The sequence below is a fragment of the Lissotriton helveticus genome, chromosome 9, assembly GCF_964261635.1.
Source record: "Lissotriton helveticus chromosome 9, aLisHel1.1, whole genome shotgun sequence".
NCBI lineage: Eukaryota > Metazoa > Chordata > Amphibia > Caudata > Salamandridae > Lissotriton > Lissotriton helveticus.
In genome coordinates, this window is record NC_136070.1 from 111,024,962 (window position 1) to 111,048,992 (window position 24,031).

At 41.7% G+C, this 24,031-nt stretch overlaps 1 protein-coding gene across 8 annotated transcripts in view; it reads right to left on the reverse strand.

Annotated features, from left to right (window-relative positions):
• The window catches only part of LOC144780983 (uncharacterized), a 1,867,627-nt gene that overhangs the window by 1,211,268 nt on the left and 632,328 nt on the right, over positions 1-24,031 (reverse strand). For all 8 annotated transcript variants that reach the window (XM_078659579.1, XM_078659581.1, XM_078659578.1 and 5 more), the window contains 2 exons: positions 8,985-9,044; positions 3,729-3,776 (listed from right to left, as the gene is read on the reverse strand). In XM_078659579.1, coding sequence (XP_078515705.1) covers positions 3,729-3,776; positions 8,985-9,044 — 108 coding nt within the window. The remainder of the gene's footprint in view (positions 1-3,728; positions 3,777-8,984; positions 9,045-24,031) is intronic.

The window sequence follows — 24,031 nt, forward strand, 5'->3', positions numbered from 1 at the left end:
TCTCTCGGTAGGATCGAGAGACAAGAGGAGGCCAAAGCGAAGGGGCAAATGACCATAAGGGGGCATAGTAGATCCTTCCTGACCTCTTAGGTTTGATGTACCATTTTGCCAAGTTTGGTGTAATTCCGTTCAGCCATTCAGGCTGTAGACGTATGTAAATGTCCTATGGAAAATTGCATGGGGAAAACACATTTGAAAGTGTTGAAATTTAGAACCAATTAAAATGTTACTTTGGTTTTGTATTTGTGTGTGATGAAAGTTAATTGGTTATGTATATATCTCAAATGAGAGGAAACCACAGCCATTTTGTGATACTACTGTCTGAGGTACATTTGTGAGGAAATTTTGGTGGTGAATTTCTGGTGTTTGATTTACACAGTACTAACACTTCTACTTTTAAAAAGGTGAGTTTTTAATTTGTAAGGGGAACTATGTTGTACACTTGAAGATAATTTGAAAAATGTTTTCTGTTATTTATTTGCAGTCCTTCTGTTATACTAAATACTTGATAAAGTTAGTTTTATATTATGTATTACTAAAAACGATAAATGAAAGTGATTATTTTTTTCTGCAATTTACAGCAAGCAATTTCAAAATAAAATGGCTCACAATGAAGAGACCGTGGCAATTTCTTTTGAATTGTCCACTACATTGATTGAAATTGACAGCAGCAATAATGAAATATTGTCACAAGGAGGAGATGACTTGAATGATTCCACTACATTGATTGAAATTGACAGCACCAATAATGAAATATTGTCACAAGGAGGAGATGACTTGAATGATTTTTTTGATCAATCTGTTGATGGCGAATTTATCGAATGTTTGGAGACCATAGAGTTACAAGAATCATCATTGCAGACTTTTCATGAGGAGATTCCAGATGAGATGATGTCATTTGAGATGTCATCAGTGATGTCACTGACCATGTCATGAATGATGTAATATGTGACATCATCAGCAGTGGATTGCGGGTGCGCGATATATAGTTAGTGCAACTAACTATATATGGAATTTCATTGGTTTTATGTCAATAAAATGTCCAGCTAACTATATATGGTCTCTAACCTATGGTTTTTTCAGTGAATTTTCAAGGTTTTGTAAATGCTAATTCCTAACTATATATGGTCTATAACCTATGGTTTTTTCAGTGAATATATATATATATAAAATAAATATATATAAATGAAATGAAATAGACGTATTTGTAAAGCGCACTGATACTACTAAGTGTCCTGGCGCTGTACTCATACCGCTAGGGAACCCTTCCTGGCTTTTCCCCATGAAATGTCCACTCCTGGGCATCCCCAGGGTGCAACCAGGCATCCCCAGCGCTTTAGGGGGCCGTTGTGGAGACTAAGCAAGCTATTGCCCAGAGTTGCAGCGTGGGACCCATGCTTAGAGTAGGCACCGAGGCGAGAAATCAGGTCCGGGGGAATTATGAGCCCAAGATCCGCCGAGACCAGCCGAGGCCAGATGAGGCAGGAATTGAACCCTGGTCCCGGGCCAGACCTCTGCATCAGGGTCTGCCGCTCTAACCATTGAGCCACACTTCTCCACAATATTCACTTAATATATATATATATATTAAGCTCCAATTCTCTTACTATATATATATTAAGCTCCAATTCTTCTCAACTCGGAAAAGAAGTATCCGCACTCACGGGGCTGGTTTCAAAAGGTTTTTTATTGCAACAACAGACAGACGCTTCGCATTTCGGCACCTAGCCTTTCTCGATGTCAGTAGCCACTAGACATCGGCATGCATTTAAAACAAAGGAAGGACTATAGCGTACTGGCATTAACCAGCGCCATTTTGGAGTGGTACTAGTTACCATAGACCCAATTGATCTTGGACATGTATTGTTCACATTTTTCAAATGTATGCACTCTCCAATATCCAAGTACAGTCACATATAGTGTAAATTTACTCGGTCTCAAAACAGATCAAATTACGCCGTGTATCCGCCATTATCCTCCCTCTTATGTTAATCAAGTCTATGTTTAAACGAATCAACCATTCTTTACCATCATTTCTATGTACATTTTAAACATATTTGAATACATGTTCAGCTTAGCAAAAAAAATATATATATATATATATATATATATATTGACAGTGTTCATATTTCATTGTCCAGTCAATATCCCAATTTCTACAATCAATCAAGGAACGTATCCTAACTCATAATTTCAAATTCAAAATAGAATTTTAGAGATTTAAAACAAATCCAAAGATGTTACCCTATTTCATTGAAGTTATATCAAACATTGTTCTTTTCAGAGCCATCATATTTAATTTAACTCATTCCCAGCCGTATCACAGCCTTAACATTACCAAATGATTATATTCCAGTGTGTACCATAAGATCTTCCCCACTGTTCATACCCCATGGGGATTTAGTGTGAAGGTCAATAATGTACCTCGATTCCAATCTCTGAAGTTTTCTTAATCGGTCCCCACCTCTAACACTATCAGGAACTTGATCAAGGCCTAGACAAATCAGTTTACTCCGATCGCTTTTATGTTTCTCGGCAAAGTGTCTTGCGACCGGATACGATTGGTCCACCTTGTCTATTGCCCTCATGTGTTCAAGTATACGTATTTTAAGAGGGTGCACTGTGCTCCCTATATAGCGCAACCCACAAGGGCAAATGAGACAGTACACCACATATAGTGTGCTGCAAGTGATGAACTTGCTAATCTTCTTTACCATGCCTGTATCCTGAATAGTGTATGTAAGCGCTCTTTTGCTGTTACAACATCTTCTTACAACATCCAGCCTGAGCTGTTCAGCCTCCAGGGTGATTAAAGAAGGGGCCAAGGAGAAAAAAACATAAAACCCTTAATCACCATGGTTTAAAAAGTGGCTCTGCTGCACAATAAGTGTGTAGTAAATACTTTTTTTTATAAATCTTTTTTTATTTTTATAAATCTTTTTATTAACTTTGCTCAGATGACCATACAATACAAAATCACATGTGCTTGTACATTGTTAGGTGTCATCGTCCCATTAATATTACTCGAGATTTACAACAGGACATATTCTCCAATAATAAGCGTAGACATGATTCATCGGACCCATCCCCCACCCTGCATGAAAGAAAATACTTTTCAAGATCTGAGATCCCAATGTATGAAATTTCCATCCGCAAAAAGTGGTTGCAAATTGCACACCAACTTCTTTTTTTTTTTTTTTATCAAAAGGGATTTTGTGTACATACCTTTATACTAAAAAGTTTAGTTCAGAAATTTCCAAATTGTACTGGTAGTAGTTCGACCTACCTCATTCATATACATGAGCTAGGTTGTAAAATATGACTCACTACCATTAACTGCTATCACAGGGATCATGATCACTTTGGAAATAAAGTCAGCGTTTTTTAGATGCAGTTTGTTTTCTTTAAAGTAAACAGGGCTGTATTTGAAAAGAAAAGTGTTATTTTTTATTTGTTTGCTTGATAGTTGGCTGTGGTCCCATGGACCACTGCGTATTCCCCAACGGACATTTCTTAATATTAATAATATAAAGGGATCCCAAAGTGAACCATTCCTATTTGAGAATGGATTACCATTAACCTTAATGAATCCTCTTTGTAAGGGACACCCTAAACACACCTCTTCCAAATAGCGATTTGTTATGGAGTTTTGCATTTTTCGGTCTCAAAACCTTGATTTTGCTAACCGCAGGCTTTGTGACCACAAATTGTGATATAAAACTACTCACGTCATCAAGGTTGAACCGCTCAGTCTGCTCAGCAGTTGGAGAAGGGGTCTAGGAAAAACAGAAAACATATCATCAATTAAACTTGTACAAAGTCACAGTTACTGTTGAGTGTTACACTACACACAAATAACGTCCCAGATACATACTATCATATTGTCCAAAGCATATGAGTAGATTTTCTTCTCATCAAAAACACACGCCCTCGCCTCCACGGACTACATCCTCCTCGGGGACCTGAACTTCCACCTCGAGAACAACGACAACGCCAACTCCTCCACCCTGATCAACAACTTCGGCAATCTCGGACTCAGACAACTCGTCACAGCACCCACACACTCCGCCGGCCACACGCTTGACCCCATCTTCTCAGCGAGCACCCACGTCTTCTTCGACCGCACCACCGAACTCCACTGGACCGACCACCACTGCATCCACTTCACCTTCCGGAAACCCACCACACACCACCACACCCAGCAGATGCCTCACCGCAGCTGGGGCAAGATCACCGAGGACCAGCTAACTGCCGCCCTCGCCCAGTACCCGCCCGCAGACCCAACCGGCCCAGACGCCGCAGCCCGCAGCCTCAGACAATGGATCAACGACTGCGCCAACACCCTTGCCCCGCTCAAGAAACCCCCGAACACCCACACCAGCAAGAGAGCCAGCTGGTTCACCGTAGACCTCCAGGCCTCCAAGCTAACCTACCGAAAACTAGAAAAAAACTGGACCCGCGAAAGAACACCCGAAAGCTACACAGCCCACAGGAACGCCACCCGCCGACACCACCAACTTATCAGATCTGCCAAAAGGACCGCCTCCAGAGACCGCCTAGACAACAACGCACACAACATCAAAGAGCTCTTCAGCATCGTGAAGGAACTCTGCAACCACAGCTCTGACACCAACGACATCCCACCGTCACAAGACCTGTGCGACTCGCTGGCCACCTTCTTCCATCGCAAGATCACAGACATCCACGACACCTTCAACGCCGTCACCACCCCGACAACAGCCCACACCTCCGCTCCCACGACCACTACCCGCACCAACCGCCTGCGCGGCTGGACCAACATCAACGACAACGGCACCATCAAGATCATGAACACCGTCCACTCCAGATCCAAGGAAGACCCATGCCCACACCACATCTACAACAAAGCCAGCAGCACCATAGCACCCCACCTCCGGAAAACCATCAACATCTCCTTTGAGACAGCGACCTTCTCGGAGAGCTGGAAGCATGCAGAGATCAACGACTTACTAAAGAAACCGAAGGCGGACCCCAAGGACCTTAAGAACTTCCGACCTATCTCCCTGCTCCCGTTTCCGCCGAAGGTCATCGAAAAGGCTGTCAACATACAACCGACCAGCTTCCTCGAAGAGAACAACATCCTGGACCCATCCCAGTCAGGGTTCCGCAGCAACCACAGCACCGAAACTGCCCTCATCGCTGCCACCGACGACATCAGGAACATGCTCGACAACAGAGAAACCACGGCCCTTATCCTCCTGGACCTGTCAGCCGCTTTCGACACAGTCTGCCACCGCACACTAAGAGCACACCTCCACAATGCAGGAATACAAGAGAAGGCCCTGGACTGGACCACCTCCTTCCTCTCTGGGAGAACCCAGAGCATCCGCCTCCCCCCTTCCGCTCCAAAGCCACCGAGATCATCTGCGGTGTACCCCAAGGCTCACCTCTCAGCCCAACGTTGTTCAACGTCTACATGGCACCACTTGCCCACGTCGCCTGATAGCATAACCTAAACATCATCTCCTATGCCGACGACACCCAGCTGATACTCTCGCTCACCAAGGACCCCCACACCGCCAAAACCAATCTCCATGAAGGAATGAAGGCCATCGCCGACTGGATGAGGAACAGCCGACTGAAGCTGAACTCGGACAAGATGGAGGTCCTCATCCTCAGCTCCACCCCCTCGGCCTGGGCCGACTCCTGGTGGCCGATGGCACTAGGAGCATCCCCTACACCCACCAACCATGCACGAAACATAGGTGTCATCCTCGACTCCATGACAAAGCAGGTCAACGCCGTCTCCTCCTCCTGCTTCAACACCCTCCACATGCTTCGCAGGATCTTCAAGTGGATCCCCACCGAAACTAGAAGGACAGTCACCCAGGCCCTCATCAGCAGCAGACTGGACTGCGGCAACGCACTCTACGCAGGAGACCCTGCCAAACTCCTGAAACGACTCCACAGCATCTAGATCGCCTCAGCACGCCTGATCCTCGACATCTCCCACCGCAGCCACATCACACCCCACCTGAAAGACCTGCACTGGCTCCCCATCAACAAGAGGATTACCTTCAAGCTACTCACCCATGCACACAAGGCACTCCACAACACCAGACCAGCATACCTCAACAGACAACTCAGCCTCTACACCCCCGCCCGCCAGCTCCACTCCTCCAACCACGCCGTCCCCACCGTCCCCCGCATCCAAAGAATGACCGAAGACCTTCTAACCTTCATGAGACTCCTCAATACCTGGCTATTTGAACAGTAGCAGCACCCCCCACATCCCCCCAGTGCCTTGAGACCCTCAAGGGTATGTAGTGCGCTTTACAAATGCTATGATTGATTGATAAAGTACAAGGTAGACTTCGATTTAACAGCAGTGTGTTTATAGAATTACTGATATATATTACAGACATTGATTAGAATGAAGGAGAATAGAGTCATGAGGAATAATTAAGAGAAAAAATAAGATGAAGTTGAAAAGCAGAGCAGTGAGGGAAATAAGAGACAAATGTTGGACTAGAGGGCAAAAACATTGAAAACTCGAACAAGAGATGCCAGAAGGCTCATTTTACACCAGGATGCGGAGATTTGATGAGGTGAATAGTAAGCAATTTTGGTGTATAACTGGTTCTACTGATGGGAAGATATGTTTGGTTGGAGGTGATGACATTTGAATTACAGCAAATCCAAATAGGTTTTATCTAAGCATGGGCGAATTATGAGAATTCGCGATCCGCAAATTTGCGGATTTGCGAATTCGCGATCCGCAAAATTTGCGATTTTTTTTATTTTTGCGTGTTCGCGGGGCTCTTGGCGTGTTCGCGGGGTGCTTTGCGTGTTCGCGGGGTTTTTTTGTGCGAGACCGCGATGCGCCCTCTGGTTCATCACTGCCACCCTCTCGGTTTTTTTTGTGCCCTTCTGCCCTCTGCCACACTCGTTTTTGTGCCCTTGTGCCCCTTGCCCCACTCGTTTTTGTGCCATTCTGCCCTCTGCCCCAATCGTTGTTGTGCCCTTGTGTCCCTTGCCCCACTCGTTTTTGTGCCATTCTGTCCTCTGCCCCAATCATTGTTGTGCCCTTGTGCCCCTTGCCCCACTCATTTTGTGCCATTCTGCCCTCTGTCCCAATCGTTGTTGTGCCCTTGTGCCCCTTGCCCCACTTGTTTTTGTGCCATTCTGCCCTTTGCCCCACTCGTTGTTGTGCCCTTGTGCCCCTTGCCCCACTCGTTGTTGTGCCCTTGTGCCCATTGCCCATCGTTTTTGTGCCATTCTGCCCTCTGCCCCACTCGTTGTTGTGCCCTTGTGCCCCTTGCCCCACTCGTTTTTGTGCCATTCTGCCCTCTGCCCCACTCGTTGTTGTGCCCTTGTGCCCCTTGCCCCACTCGTTTTTGTGCCATTCTGCCCTTTGCCCTTGTGCCCCTTGCCCCACTCATTTCTGTGCCATTCTGCCCTCTGCCCCACTCATTGTTGTGCCCTTGTGCCCCTTGCCCCACTCGCTTTTGTGCCATTCTGCCCTCTGCCCCACTTGTTGTTGTGCCCTTGTGCCCCTTGCCACACTCGTTTTTGTGCCATTCTGCCCTTTGCCCCACTCGTTTTTGTGCCATTCTGCCCTCTGCCCCACTCGTTGTTGTGCCCTTGTGCCCCTTGCCCCACTCGTTTTTGTGCCATTCTGCCCTTTGCCCCACTCGTTTTTGTGCCATTCTGCCCTCTGCCCCACTCGTTGTTGTGCCCTTGTGCCCCTTGACCCACTCGTTTTTGTGCCATTCTGCCCTTTGCCCCACTCGCTGTTGTGCCCCTTGCCCCACTCGTTTTTGTGCCATTCTGCCCTCTGCCCCACTCGTTGTTGTGCCCTTGTGCCCCTTGCCCCACTCATTTCTGTGCCATTCTGCCCTCTGCCCCACTCATTCTTGTGCCCTTGTGCCCCTTGCCCCACTCGTTTTTGTGCCATTCTGCCCTCTGCCCCACTTGTTGTTGTGCCCTTGTGCCCCTTGCCCCACTCGTTTTTGTGCCATTCTGCCCTCTGCCCCAATCGTTGTTGTGCCCTTGTGCCCCTTGCCCCACTCGTTTTTGTGCCATTCTGCCCTCTGCCCCAATCGTTGTTGTGCCCTTGTGCCCCTTGCCCCACTCGTTTTTGTGCCATTCTGCCCTTTGTCCCACTCGTTGTTGTGCCCTTGTGCCCCTTGCCCCACTCGTTTTTGTGCCATTCTGCCCTTTGCCCCGCTCGTTGTTGTGCCCTTGTGCCCCTTGCCCCACTCGTTTTTGTACCATTCTGCCCTCTGCCCCACTCTGTGACCTTCTGCCCTCTGCCCCACTCCTGTTTCATTTTAGAATGGAGGTGGCAAGCTGCCAGCGCTATTCTAAAATAGTTACTAAGTTAGCTTCATCAGGAAGCACTAATAGATAAAATAAAGCAGGTGCTCGAGCACCTGCATTTTATCTATTAGTGCTTCCTGTTGAAGCTAACTTAGTAACTATTTTAGAATGGTGCTGGCAGCTTGCCGGCGCCGTTCTAAAATAGTTACAAGCTTGAAGCTTGAACTTTTGCCCCCGGATCCGTTCCGCTCGCGGGTTCGCGTATTTTCGGCAAATTCATGGGAATTCGCGGATGGCGAATTTGCCGAAAATCCGCAAAATCCGCGAGCGGAACGGATTTTGCGCCCATGCTTAGTTTTATCCTCACAAGTGATTCAAATTCACGTTTGAGAGCCAAAATGAAACTGAAAAGTGTACATTTTCTTCTATCCTTTAGCTATAGCACTGTAAACCTAATTCAAGAGAATGATATTAATGAATGGGTGGCTGCTGCAATCACTTCCCAATCGCGGGGGTGTGAAGGCTGTGGAAGATGGAAGTTTTTTAAAACTTCTAGAATTTTCCAAAAGTCAGGCAGGGGTTGTTAACTTTACTTGCAAACAGAGGTCATGCAAATCGTACTACTTAATATCCACTACAGCTTTACTGTTTTCATTCAAATATATCAGCTCTAGGACACCTACCTTCTTTGTGAAGGACTCTTCAATTAGCTGAGCAATAACACTATCAGTTTCAGAAAATACCTAGACAAAAGCAAAAAATAAGATAAAATAGACAAGAAAATGACGCATGTTACATTGGTCATCTTTTTTCTTCCCATTGCATCTCTAAATCACTTTTGTTGGTATAGGTGCTAGGCTTAATTTCCTCAGAGTCACTGATTGATTACATTTTTTCCAGGTAATACGTAACAGTTGCAGCTCAAAATGTTAGTTATACCATAAGAAAGGCAAAACAACTAGGCCCACTCAAGTTAATTGACTTTAGTCAGTTATGCTTGTGGGGCCCATACATAACATTCTTGTGTTTCCAATCTCAAAAATACAGCAAATGTAATACATTATGCACAGCTGGCCAACACATAACTACTTGAGATTGAAGGTTGTTAAAATAAAATATACACTAAAAAATAAAAAAAACATTCTGAATAACACTGTAATCTTGGAGCGTTGTGCACCCCGGGGGAGATAGGTTTTAAAATTCAAGCCTTGAACATGTCAAACTTGATGCAGATTGGTCAATATATTCAAACGTTACCAGGGGGTCACAATAGTTGTGACTTTTTAAAATTCCTTTAAATTTCCCATAGCAAACTATGTGCACATAAAGCTCTGTAGCCACGGAAAGAAACTACACCAAGCTCGAAAAGGGATGGCAACTTTTCCATCATTCAGAAAATGCCGTTCTTTTGTGTGGCCACCTCTATTTTTGCAGAGTGATGCAGCTAATTCTGCTCACTGGGGACATGCTGTCCAGTCCGTAGTGTATGAGCTCTGACCACAAAAACGTAGTAAAATTGGGAACTCCGCAACTGACATACTTAACTTTTGAGTACGGCCATGATATATTGGATAATAAATACACCATTAGCACAAAAAAGGTAAATGTCGCCTATGGACTGTAACACCTCTTGCAACATTCACTGGGCTGACAAGGAAAACATGGCTTCAGGCCTATATTTCTAGCTTGACTCCTGCAGTTTTTAAACCTGCAGATTGTCCAGTCTATTTTGACAGGAGGGAACTCTACATTTAAATACGAAGTAAGTCACCCATAAGTAGGTGTTGCAGCCCACACGGTTAAAAGGGACTCAGAAGAAACCTGTATATTTATAGTTTAGTGAGTAGGAAAGCCTGGAGAACAGCGATCTTTTGATCCCAAAGCACACCTTAGTCACCTGGCGTTGCTTTCAGTTTCAGTGGAGGAGGGACCTGGCCCCAGAACCATTATGGAGTGGTTGAGTGGGAGAGTACTGCTCATTATCATAAATACAAGCCTGGGTGTGCCAAAAGCTCCCTCAAGCAGCAGAAATATTTTGCCATATTGGATTTTAGTCAAAAAGGTACACTGTGGGATAGATTGCAGTGAAGCATACAGAATGTGCTGAAAATGTGGGAGGGAAAGTCCTTAGAAACATTTTGCCTATTGGTCAACCTCAGATCCTCATAACACTGTTGACCTGTAACAGAAAAAAGAGGATAAGATCAGCTGTATGACACCTGCGTGGAGAACTAAGGGCTGTACCTGCTCCCACACGTACCCATGACTGAGAAGAAGACTTCAAGGGTCAGTTGGTTGGCCTCCTGTGTGGCTGTAGGGACATAACAAACTGCAAGAGGCATTTTTGGGGTGTAACAAAGAGACCAGTTACAACAGGACCTGCACTAGGCATTGCTGGTGATGGAAATGAGGATCGCCATTGGACCCTTAGAAGAGGCTAATAAGAACTTGTTCAGAAAGTCTGGAAAGTGGAGACTTAGACAATTTTTGTATTTCAAAGACCGTAGGAACTTCTGCAGGACTAAAAGCAAAGGGGTCTGAGACAAGTAGGACCATGTTGGTTACAGCTTCAGCTTGCCACACAGTAAGATTTTGAGCTCCAAAAAAGTGACTGAATCCAATGGTGGAAATCTTGGCAGCAATAAAACGTGTACTTCCTCAGAGATTTTCCTGCCAAAACCAATAGCTTGAAAGGTACTTGATCCAGCAGCTTTCCAGATTCAAAGGGACTTCTTTGGATACAGCCTTCAACCATTCTCTGCTGGCGAATTTCGACTTTCATTAAAAAAAGACTAAGTTAAAAGGTAAAAGCTTTGACCTGGATGGCCCGCTTGGTTTATGCAACTTATACTCTATCACGGTTGGCCTGAAATTGTTCCTAGGTCTCATCAACCTCGAGCAGAGATTTCTGTTTGGTGTTTTACTTTTTCTGGTACCGTTTCACTTTAAACCTTAAAAAATCATATCCTCGGGGCACCACATTGGATTTTGGATATTGGTGTCATATTTCTTATTAAATCCCTCTTAAGTTTTCGAAATTGGTTGTTGGATTAGTATTGCATTGCTTTTGAACTCTTTTAGTATTTTCAAACACTCTAAACATTTTATTAACTTAATCTAACTTGTCTCCTCTGTGCCAAAAGTACCAGAGGTTGATCCCAGGTATAAAATTAGGAAACTTGTTTGTTTGACCTGACAGGATTTTAGGATGTGTTACCTGGGTAGGACTCATCACAATTACTAATAAACCACTTTCAAGCAGTGCCTTTTCTCAGCTTGGTGAATTTTTACCAAGCTTTCAGAACCCTCTTCAGAGGACCTTGGGGCAAATAGAACCTACAGTGTCCAGTCATGGGGGCTTAGACCATTTACTTCTGAAATCTCAAGGTACAGCTTACTATAGATCCTCAGAAATTGGGCAAGTCCCCCTTTAGCACTTGACTTTCAGGAGTACCATGGGTCGAGCTGTCTAAGGCTTCTCAGAGGGTGAGGTGGATACAGGGGTTTGAACACAAGCTCATAATAACAATGCACATAGCTGCATCAATAAATGATTGTCCAGTCAAATACTTACTTTTCTTAAAAATAAGTATTTATATTAAAGCTACCACCACAAAAGGAACAACAACATTCACAAACAACTACCACAGGCCCCTGAGGTCAGTGCTCTACTGTTTCTTATCAGGGTCCCAGAGTCCAATTCCATCCTAGCTCCAGCTGTAGTGATTATTCCGCATTAACCACAGGTGACATATAGGTGATGCCCCACCAGCCAGAGTCTCAGAAATCCACTCTGACTCAGTATAAAAGTGAAAAGCAGTGTTTTGCCAAAGTACTATCTGGCATGCAAATTTCCTCGGGGCTGACTGGCCCAAAATCAGTTTTACCTACGCTTGCAGGATCAAAGCAACAGGAGTTCCTGAGTATCCCCTATGTGAGAGCTGAAGCTACAGCATCTGTCACCAGTAAGTTCTTTGTGCGCTGCTCTGGAGGGCTGCACTCAGCATACCTCAAGTTCCTCACTTGCGGTTGTGCAGTTCCAGTGACCAGAGGCTCTTCTTGTCTCAGCTACACTGGGTAAGTTATTTTGCCTTTCTCACAGTAGGTGTGGGTGGAGTGCAAAAGTCCTGATGCTGATCCACAGTCATGGTGCAGATCTATAGAGGTCTCCATGGCAGCCGCTCTCCTTTGGTGATGATTCTGACCATCACGTTCAGCCTTCTTGCTTGATCCTGGTGGTCCCCTCTGGCATACGGGGTAACCATCTCACCACTGCACAGTGCTCCGCTCCATTTAGCACAGCAGATTTCTTCACTGCTGCATCTCCTGGCATATGAAGTAGTTGGTCCACCACCACACAAGAGGTTATTGCCTACTCAGCACAGCAATATCTTTATGTCTGCCCCTCCAAACAGGGTCACTGGATCCTCAGTGCACACAGGCAATGACCTGTACAGCACAGCAACGATCACAGCTCACTTCACAGCGGCCGTCTTCTGGCATACAAGGTTGCTGAATTTCCCTGCACACATACAATGACCCAATAGGGGAAAAAAGAACTGAAGCAAGTGTATAACTCTCAGCATCTCTAAGCAAGCGAAATAGACATTGACATTGAGCATAGTGTCATATTAAGAAATATCCAGCTATAGTTAACAGGAATGTATAGAATGTATAAACCATAACTAGTGTGTATGTGTTCCTAAACTCTCTCCGCAAGATAATTAATACATTGTATACAATTCTGCATCTAGGCAGCAATGGCAGGAAGCGATATCAGGACCCGAAATACTTGGCATTTACAAGTAACCCGCCAACACTGGACAGGAACTGGAATAATCTTGTCTTATTGAGGAATTACTGACCTTTATGGCCACTAATATGTATTGATAAAGAGCAATATAGTTATGCCTTCGTCCTTGGCAAAACCCTTTCTCTTTCTTGTCCTAATTTTAATACAAATAGGTTACTCCATTGAAAGATCAAGATCTACAGTAGTGGCTATATCTCCAGTAGCCTTCTTCTGATACAGCAATAGGCAATCTTGTGGTTATGCATTTATTCCATTTATTCCTATATGTAAACATGGGATTTCACCATTGGTATTTCACACGAGTGACGTATGTTTAGTTCACCAAGTAAGATTGCACAAAGTTTCTAACTCACGTCACTGTGGCTCACTTTTTGAGTCCAATTCTTATCTTCCTAGGCATAAGGTTACTGTTATAAGGTTAAGGTTAATAAGCATGCTAATTAAGCATTTTCAACACATGTGCCCAACATAATCATGTGCTGTACATGTTTTTTATTTCAATTTTTGAATCTTTTGGTCCTCCACCAACCCATACTTAACGCAATTAATTAAGACGATTTCAATTTAAAGTATCTTGGGCAACCAACATATTTTGTTTTTCTTGTATTGATGGTTTTAACTATTTAACACAAGACAAAAATAATGTTTTGACAATAGAGATTAAGATTAGAATATACACACACACATATATATATATATATATATATATATATATATATATATATATATATATATATATATATATATATATATATATGTGTGTGTGTATATTCTAATCTAATTCTAATATATAAATATATATATATATATATATATTACCTACTGGCGATAGCCAGTAGGTATATATAGTTAGGATTGTTTTCCATAGGGAAATCGCAACATTCTATTGGGAATAACTTTGGCGCCGGTTGAGGAATCCTCCTGAAACGTTGCCTCGCGGCGCTCCGCTCCTTCCCTGAAAGTTTGGGGGGGGTTCGTCAAGCGGGGGCCGAGATAAAAGGGGGGTCCCAAAACGTGTTTTCCCCATGTTAATTTCCATAGGGCGGTTGGACTCACTTTTAGCCCGAACGGCTGAATGGTTTTCCACCAAACTTGGCAAAATTGTAGGGACTGGTAGCCCGATGTGCCTTTGCTATGTCTCAAGATATGTGCTCCAGTGGTTTTTACGAAAATTAACTTTGAAAAAATACATATTGGGCTACATTGGGCTATATATATGTTAGAGCCCAAATGTAGCCCAATGTAGCCTAATGTAGCCCAAAGATGGCCACCAGAGACAAAAAAAACAAATGTAGCCCAAATATCAGCTAGATGTAGCCCAACTATAGCCCAATGACAGAATGTCCCAGAGTGTTCTAAAGAACAACTAGAACGCTAACAGGCTTACTTATGACAAAAGTATGGCACACCTGTAGTCATCTTGATTGGAATAAAATGGTAACACTTAATACATTTAATTTGAAAAGGAACAAAATGAGGGGTTTCATTTTGCCATAGAAATTTTATATATATATATATTCACTGAAAAAACCATAGGTTACACACCAGTTATAGTTAGGAATTAGCATGTAAAAAACCTTTGAAATTCACTGAAAAAACCATAGGTTTCACACCAGTTATAGTTAGCTGGAAATTTTACTCGCATAAAACCATTGAAATTCCCACGTTATAGTTAGTTGGACTCACTATAACTTGCACGTCTGCAATGCACTGCTGAGGACGTCACATATTACATCACTCATGCATATATTTAAATATTTAAACATTACTCGCTAATATATGTATTCACTAAGATACACTTAATAAGCCAGTTAACCAATCAATTTTTTTTTAAAACACTGAAAAAAAACATAGGTTTCAGGCCTTATATAGTTAGGAATTAGCATTTAAAAAACGTTTGAAATTCACTGAAAAAAACATAGGTTTCAGGCCTTATAAAGTTAGGAATTAGCATTTAAAAACCTTTGAAATTTACTGAAAAAACCATAGGTTTCAGGCCTTATATAGTTAGGAATCAGCTTTTAAAAAACCTTTGAAATTCACTGAAAAAACCATAGGTTTCAGGCCTTACATAGTTAGGAATTAGCATTTAAAAAAACCTTTGAAATTCACTGAAAAAACCATAGGTTTCAGGAGTTATATAGTTAGGAATTCGTTTTTAAAAAAACCTTTGAAATTCACTCTCAAAAACCAAAAGTTTTAGTGGTGTTATAGTTAGCTGGACATTTTACTCATACAAAACCAATGAAATTGCTCCTATATAGTTAGTTGTACTAACTATATTTCGCGCACCCGCAATCCACTGCTGATGATGTCACATATTAGATCATTCATGACATGGTCAGTGACATCACTGATGACATCTCAAATGACATCACTGATGACATCACTGATGACATCATCCACATGACAATCACATACACCTTTTCATACACTATTACAATTTTTCCTCACTGTTTGTAAAATACAGAGTATCATATTTAAATCCATTGTCACAGCAATACAAGTATCTAAAAATCCACTCAGTGATTCATAGATGTATACACACATCTAATCACTTACCTATGGATTCACTCATACATGCTGTCAATGAACAATAGAACACTATCAAAAATACTTATACATCTATATCGACATTAAACAACAGCACGCATCCTATTCACATATGAAGTCATCCTACTCACTTATGCAAACAATGGATCATACTTACATATTTACTTAGCAAAACACTTATACAAACACCACTTCTTCTATTCATTTAGATAGTAAGTCATACTTAGTGAATTATAAAATCATTATTACAAGTATACAGTTATCCATACAGTCACTCACACAATCATTGTGTCTTATGTATACTTATTTATATACAACAACTGACACATACACTGCCTTTTATTTTTCTAGTTTGTTGGACCTGTACCTTTGAGAAATATATTTGCTCATCACCACACCCATAAAGAGATTCCCTCACCCAAACTGTTAGAACATGTAATTTTAACTTCATATATCTACTGAATCAACTATTCACACATCTTTGGACAGTCACACACCCCCCACCGAAAAACACACACACTTTCACACTCCCATACAAATACTCAGTTAACTAATCAATAAATAATATAGACTTTCACATAGCTAGTAACCAACTGTAGAATCAGTTTACACAACAACTGACAGAGTGATACAGATATTCACACAGTTTAGTCACTATCCACTATATTTAGTGAGACATTATAAATTGGTCAAGTAAACAGTCAATTACACTGCTACTAAATCCTCCATACAAATATTTATTTATATATATTCACTCATTCTTCAATGTAAATTGCTATATATATATATAATGCATATTTAAATAACGAAGCAAACCACATTCACTGGATGATGTCATCAGTGATGTCATCAGTGATGTCATTTGAGATGTCATCAGTGATGTCACTGACCATGTCATGAATGATCTAATATGTGACATCATCAGCAGTGGATTGCGGGTGCGCGAAATATAGTTAGTACAACTAACTATAGAGGAGCAATTTCATTGGTTTTGTATGAGTAAAATGTCCAGCTAACTATAACACCACTAAAACTTATAGTTTTTTGAGTGAATTTCAAAGGTTTTTTAAAAACGAATTCCTAACTATATAACTCCTGAAACCTATGGTTTTTTCAGTGAATTTCACAGGTTTTTTTAAATGCTAATTCCTAACTATATAAGGCCTGAAACCTATGGTTTTTTCAGTGAATATATATATATATATATATATCTATATATATATATATATATAGTACATATGGATCAATCTATACAAAGGGAAAGAGGGAGAGGGAGAGGGACATACCTATGATGTGGCAGAGGTAAAGGAGAAATGGAACCCTCTCTAGAACAAGAAAAACCAGAAGACGTAAACGGAAAAAGAAAATACTCGCTACGCAGTCTGGGGAAGTGATAGAGGAAAACGTAATTGTGAATTTATCCAAACACACCCTATCACACAAAGAGAAAACACTTTTAAATAAGGGATTGTCCTTCTGCCCAGAAAGCCATTTTAATTATGCCTAAACTAAAATAGATTTATACAAGTACGTAAGGAAACTAAAACTTGCTAAAACTCACACATCCAAAAAGACCACCAGCATTATACCGGGATTAGCTAAAAATATTGAGGAAACAACAAACCCCCTCACAATAGATCAGATACCAGATTTACAGAATATTTTTGAACTGATGTTCAACTTGGATGAAGGAGAAATCACAGAGAGAGGAATAATCGAAGATTTACAAATAGAAACTGCTACACATCAAACAACCAATCTCAAGAGAAAATCAAGGTTCTGTCCGACACTGTCACCTGGAAATAAATTTGATCTCGTTGGTGATGCAATCATGGAAGAAATAGATAAAATGGAGAAAATCTAACATCCCAAAAGGAGAGAAAATCTAACCTGCAAAGAGCAAAAAGCACTAAAAGAATTGAAGGACAGCAAAACACTGGTGATTAAGCCTGCGGATAAAGGCGGTAATATTGTGATACAAGACATAGACGCATACAAAAATGAGGCATACAGGCAACTAAACAACACTTCCAAATACACCAAGCTCCAAAGAAAACCCAACAATTGACAATAGAACTGAACAAGAAATTAGAATTATGGCACCAAGCAAACTTTTTGGATCTGGAATAACTACCATTTTTGACTAATGATTTACCAACAACACCGACAATATATTTTTTACCAAAGATACACAAATCATTAAAGCAACCACTAGGGAGACCATTAGTCTCGTCCTGCAACTCCCTATATGAGAAAGTATTGAAATATGTAGACCATTTCTTAGCCCCCATCGCACAAACTATGAACTCTTACATTGTCGCGATACTGGTGATTTCTTAAGGATTTTAACTGGAATAAATTGGAACCCACATTACATCATGGCTACAATAGATGTGGTCTCACTCTATACATCGATCCAACACAATATAGGACTAAAGCATGTACATACTTCTTACAACAGCGGAACATCTCAGAGTTGGAACATATCAAAATGTTGCTATCAATGATAGAATTGTGTTTTACAAACAATATCTTTCTCTTCAACCATGACCTGTACAAACAAGACTGTGGTACTGCCATGGGCATCTCTTTTTCGCCCAACTATTCAAATATCGTAAAGGGATGGTGGGAAAAAGAGATAGCCTGGAATACACAAAATCAGGAACATGTATACAGCATAACTTTGTAGGTCCGGTTTATTGACGTTTTGTTTATTATTTGGAACGGCTCAGAAGGGGACTTCATGCAATCTTTTAACACACTGAATAACAACTCAGTTGGATTAAGCTTCACATGTAACACAAACAGCAAAGGTATTGCATTCCTGGACACCTGGATATATATTGTGTAAGACCAAATACACACTACTCTATACCGTAAAGATACAGCAACAAACAGCATATTACATGGAACGAAGTTTCACCCCAAATCTCGGCTGGAAAGCATTCCTTATGGTGAGTTCATAAGGATGAAACTTAACTGTTCTAAAGAAGATGATGCTAGAGAAAAAATAAATGAAACATCAAAACGATTCAAAGAACGAGGCTACAATGAAACCACGTTACGTAAGGGCAAACAACAAATTCAAAAGAAAACAAGAACGGAAACACTGATCTCCAAAAAAGAAAGAGAAACAATGTCAACCAAGAATGAACAACAAAAACCCCCAAGATGCATCTTGACCTATAGCAAGGAAAGTGGTTGGATTAGGAAGCATATTCAAAAATACTGGCACTTGATAGCCAATGATCCAGATATTGGCTCCCTATTAGGACCAAGACCCATGATAACATACAGGAAAACAAAATCAATTAAGGATCTAATTGTATGCAGTCACTTCCAACAGGAAGCACCACAAAATTGGCTTAATAGGCAACAAAAGGGATTCGTAAAATGTACCACGTGCACAGTTTGGAAGATTGGAGAAAATCAGAAAAGGATTTGTGATTTTCATGGCAAAACAATTTAAATCAAGCAAGCAATGACATGTACAACGAAGTTTGGGGTATATATTATTCAATGCAACTGTGGGATGCAGTATATAGGTAGCACTATATGCATGCTCCAAAAAAGAATCCTAGTACACAAGTCTCCTATGCAACTGCAAAACATGTAATGGCGTGTCAAAAGGGAGACTGGAGATCAATGCGATTTTTTGGAATACATGCAATACCAAACCATGAAAGGGGGGAGGGAGGGGTGACACGACTTTTGTATAGAATGCGGTGTACACGGTGTGGGAGCATATAGGGAAAAAAATAATAATAATTCTGGTCCGAATCACGCAAAGCTAAAAGGGAAAGTGCCTTACCACCTTAAATCATGGGAATTAAAATTCTTTCATGGAATGTAAATGGCTTGAGAGTTAGAGCTAGAAGGCAAAGGATCTTAGAGTACCTTAAAAAAAAATAATAAAGACTGGGACATAATTATTCTACAAGAGACCTATCTCTTGGTATCCGAATGGGAAGGAATAAGGCCATCGCTGGGTAGATTTTTATATTTGTACGAAATAAACATGCTGTGTTAAAGGTGTAATCATTATCTTTAAAAAATCAGCAAAAGCAACTCTGGAGGCTCACAAAGCTGATGTAAAAGGGAGCTGGGCTGTTGGGAATATACGCATAGAGGGTAGGAAACTAGTGATTGGAGGGTACTACGGGCCCAATATCGACGATCCCTCAGCATTGCAGGAGCTTTTTGCATACCTGTTGGACGCACCAGGGCCCATCATCCTTGGGGGTGACTTTAACATTTTGTTAGACCCGGCATTAGATAGGAGTCCTCCAAAAAATAGACACAACCTGGCTAAAATGAGGAGATGGCTTAAAACTTACCAAGATGACCTAGGGTTAATAGATGTATGGAGAGATAAGGGAGAAAAAACAAACCACTTGTTCACTTTTAAAAATAAAAAACAGGGACACTCTTCTAGAATTAGTTACTTCTTAGTAGACTAAGCATTATTGGGGGAAGTTAAGAAGGTTAGACATCTACCTGAACAAGCATCAGATCACTCTGCAGTAACATTGGAAATTGAGTTGGACAAGCTTAGGTCTCAGCCAAGGTGGACTTTAGATAAGGTAATACTCACAGAGAACAATATAATAGAGGTTCTCAGGGATGAAACTTTGACATATTTCCAACTTAATCAGGAACAGACCTCGAGCCAGATTAGAAGGGAGGCCTACAAGGCGGTGCTTACAGGTAAAATGATCAGCCTAACTGCTCACAGAAATAAAATAAAGAAGAAGGAAATAGAGTGTTTAGAGGGCGAGATACACAGGTGGGAAAGGAATATTAATGAGGAAACGTCAGTTGAAAGAATAGAAACATCAAGGAAGGAGTTAATTAAGGCAAAAAATAACCTAATAAACATATTAGATTCTAGAATTAAGAAGAAGTGGGAAGCAAGTAAGTTAGCTCATTATCAATACGGGGAGGGTTGCGGCAAGCTTCTAGCTTGGAAAACAAAGACAGATCTAACTAAAAACAAAATTTCAAGCATTCAAGAGGCAAATAGTACTAGACCACTGGTGGAAGAGGCAGATATTAAATATGCTTTCTTTGAATTTTTCTCAGAACTATATAAAGATGATACAAAAAATAGCAACGACTTACCTCAAAAATATCTTAGGAATTGGATTAAACATGCTCTGTCAGAAGATCAAAAAGAGAAACTAAATGCTAAATTTTCGGAAACCAAAGTCGACGAGATGATCAAAAGTCTGAAAAGTGATAAGGCAGCTGGACCGGATGCCTTGCCTAATGAATTTGATAAAGTATTACGAGGGGTACTGGTTCCAGAATTTATCAATCTGTTAAATTACATTTTTATAAGAGGACAAAAACCTCCTAAATCATGGAATGAAGCTATTATTTGTATAATACTGAAACCTGGGAAAGATTCTAAACGCTGTGAGTCTTACAGGCCGATCTCTATGTTAAACTGTGACTACAAAATCTTTACACAGCTGCTGGCAAAGAGACTAGGCACGTGTGCAGGACACCTAATCCACACAGATCAGAAAGGGTTTATAAGGGGTAGTCAGATTCAGGAACTTACACATGAGTTGATAGGAGCCATAGATCTAGCTAACGAGGAAAACCTCCCCCTATTGGTTGCTACCTTCGATGCCGCTAAAGCCTTTGATAGGGTTAATTGTAGTTTCTTATACAAGACATTGGAAGCTTATAATTTAGGCAATAACTTTTCAAGAGCGGTTAGAGCCCTATATTGTTCTACAACTTCATGTGTGCTGGTTAACGGGTCCCTGACAGAGAGAATACACATAGAAAGAGGTACTAGGCAGGGGTGCCCGTTATCTCCTATATTGTTCAATCTATACATTGAGCCCCTGGCCTGTGTCTTAAGATCTAACCCACACATATCTCTGTTTAGCTGTAGGGAATGGGAAAAGAAAGTCGCGCTTTATGCGGACGACTTAATGATATACACAATTAACTTGCCAGGCTCTCTTCCTGAAATAATAGGTACATTACAGCAGTTTGAAAGCATATTACGTTACTAAATTAACCAACAAAAGACCGAGATAATGTGTTGGAACACTCAGACTAACCACCCCTTAGAAAGATTGAAAATCAGATACTTAGGGATCTCAATTGTGAAAGAGATCAAGAAGATTGCTCAGATAAACTTTAACAAGGTTCAATCTGAGGTCAAAAAACTATTTAATGCCTGGAGTTCTCTTCCTTTGTTATTTATAGGTCACTCTAATCTGGTTAATATGATGATCTTACCTAAATCAACATTCCTTTTCAACTCGATACCGTTAGAGTTTAAAAAAGATGCACTAGCCAAAGTTCAGTGCGATATCAATAGCTTTATTTGGGCCTCTAAGGGAGTCAGAATTTCTTGAAAGAAACTGAGAAGGAAACTGGAACATGGAGGGATAGCCAGCCCAGACCTTCTCAAATATTATAGGGCGTTCCATTTTAAGAACATGAGAGTGCTATTTAAAACACTTAACAGTTTTCCAGCATATTTGCAAGCAATGGAAGGTCCAGAAGGGGATTCTTTTTGTACAAATTCGGTCACACAACATTTTTGAAAATCTTGGGTGCAGTCATTAGACTTTGGGTACAGGTGAGACGTTTATGGAAGATCCTTTATCATAGTCAATATGCCCCCATATGGTACTCACCTGGCACGCCTGAATGCTTTAAGGATGTGCTATCAGCTCCACTGAAAGAAAGCGGAATTGTGGAATGGGGGTAAATATTGACTGGGTCTAACATTATTGACTGGGAAAAACTTGCAGACCTAACAAACGGAAGTCTGTCAAAATTAAAGTACTACCAGTTAGCAAGCTGGGCTAAAACAATAGGAAAGGATGGGCCAGGAAATGTAGAATTGGAGGCGAAGATGCTACAAATATTTGAGAAGAAAGGATAGGATAGGATAGGATATATATTTGTAAAGCGCACAAATGCAGACAGCGTCTTGACGCTAGTGTAAGTGAGGGGATGTTGTCCATATGTCAAACTATGCCTGTAAAAAAGCAGAAGTGGCCTACTGGTACTGAGCGCTTATCACTAAGGGACGAGAGGATTTCACCTTACCAAATGAGATATGGGGGAAGGCGCTGCCGTCGCAAGATGTATCAGCACTATGGCAAGTATCTGTGGCTGCATGCGGGGATGTTATTAAATCTGCACCCTTGAAAAAAAACATCTTGTTTACTCTGCATTGAGCATATTGGATGCCCAAGAGGTTATCGAAAATTAATAAAGGGAGAAAAGGACTGCCCCAAATGCAATGAAGAAAGAGTGGATGACATCCTTATGTTTAGGCAGTGCCCGCAGCTCCGGTCTTATTGGGATAATGTAGGTAAGATTCTCTCCGAGGTCCTCAAACAAGAAATACAGGTAAGCGCCCATTTGATACTATTTGGGATGAAACTAGACGATACTGGGGGATCTAGCCTTAACAAAAAGCTCAGGAATTGGTTATTTATAATGGTGCTAGCTGCCAGATGCGAGATCTGTAAAAAGTGGGTTAATCCCCTTCCCCCCACAGGAGAAGAATGGTCGAACTCAGTTATTAGAATAAATAAATTAGATAAAGCTGGGCCATATAGCAAAAGGCTGGAGTTTTGGAATAATTGGGAACAGTATTGGCGGAAAAAGTATAAGAAACAATGATTCGGCAAACCTTGAGGTCCAATGATTAAGCGTATCAATAGTTTTGGAGTATCGGGTACAGAATACAGCCTGTGTGAGGAGTGGACAAGCTGCTTAAGAGATGCCTAATAAGCCGGTAGGATACCCCCACGAAGATTAGGTAGCAATCCTAGTGCCGGGGAAGGGCCACGGAAGGTACAGTTAGCCAGAAAGGCTCTTTTAGGTGGACAGCTTTGATACAACACTCTAATATTCAAAACTTTGCGTTATGAGGACTAAAGAAAAAAAGAAATACCAAACAACGGATTCCTCCCCTGCCTTCCGCGGGAGTTACAGCTAAGCCCTGACTTTTTAAAATACTTATCCAGCACAGCGCTCGTTTAGCGCTTCTTAATTTGCCTTACCCTGCATTCAGGGACTTCTCCCTCGTTTCAGTCACTCCCGCGCAGCCGAGGTTGACGCTGCAGCGGCCATAGGATTACCCGCTCGCCGCCTTCAGCGGCCGCTCCCACTCCCACTCTTCCTGGCCACGCCCCTAAGCGGCCCTACAAATCATGTGCCTCCCCCGTACGCGCAGCGGACGGGCGCAGCAGGCGCGCCTAAGGCAAGCCCGTCTGCGCCCGTCCGCGACCAGACGGCCCCAGGGCCCCGAGATGCTGCCCTTTTTATGACATACTCACCCGCCTTACTTAGAAACCTCCAGCAGCCCCCTCGCGCTCT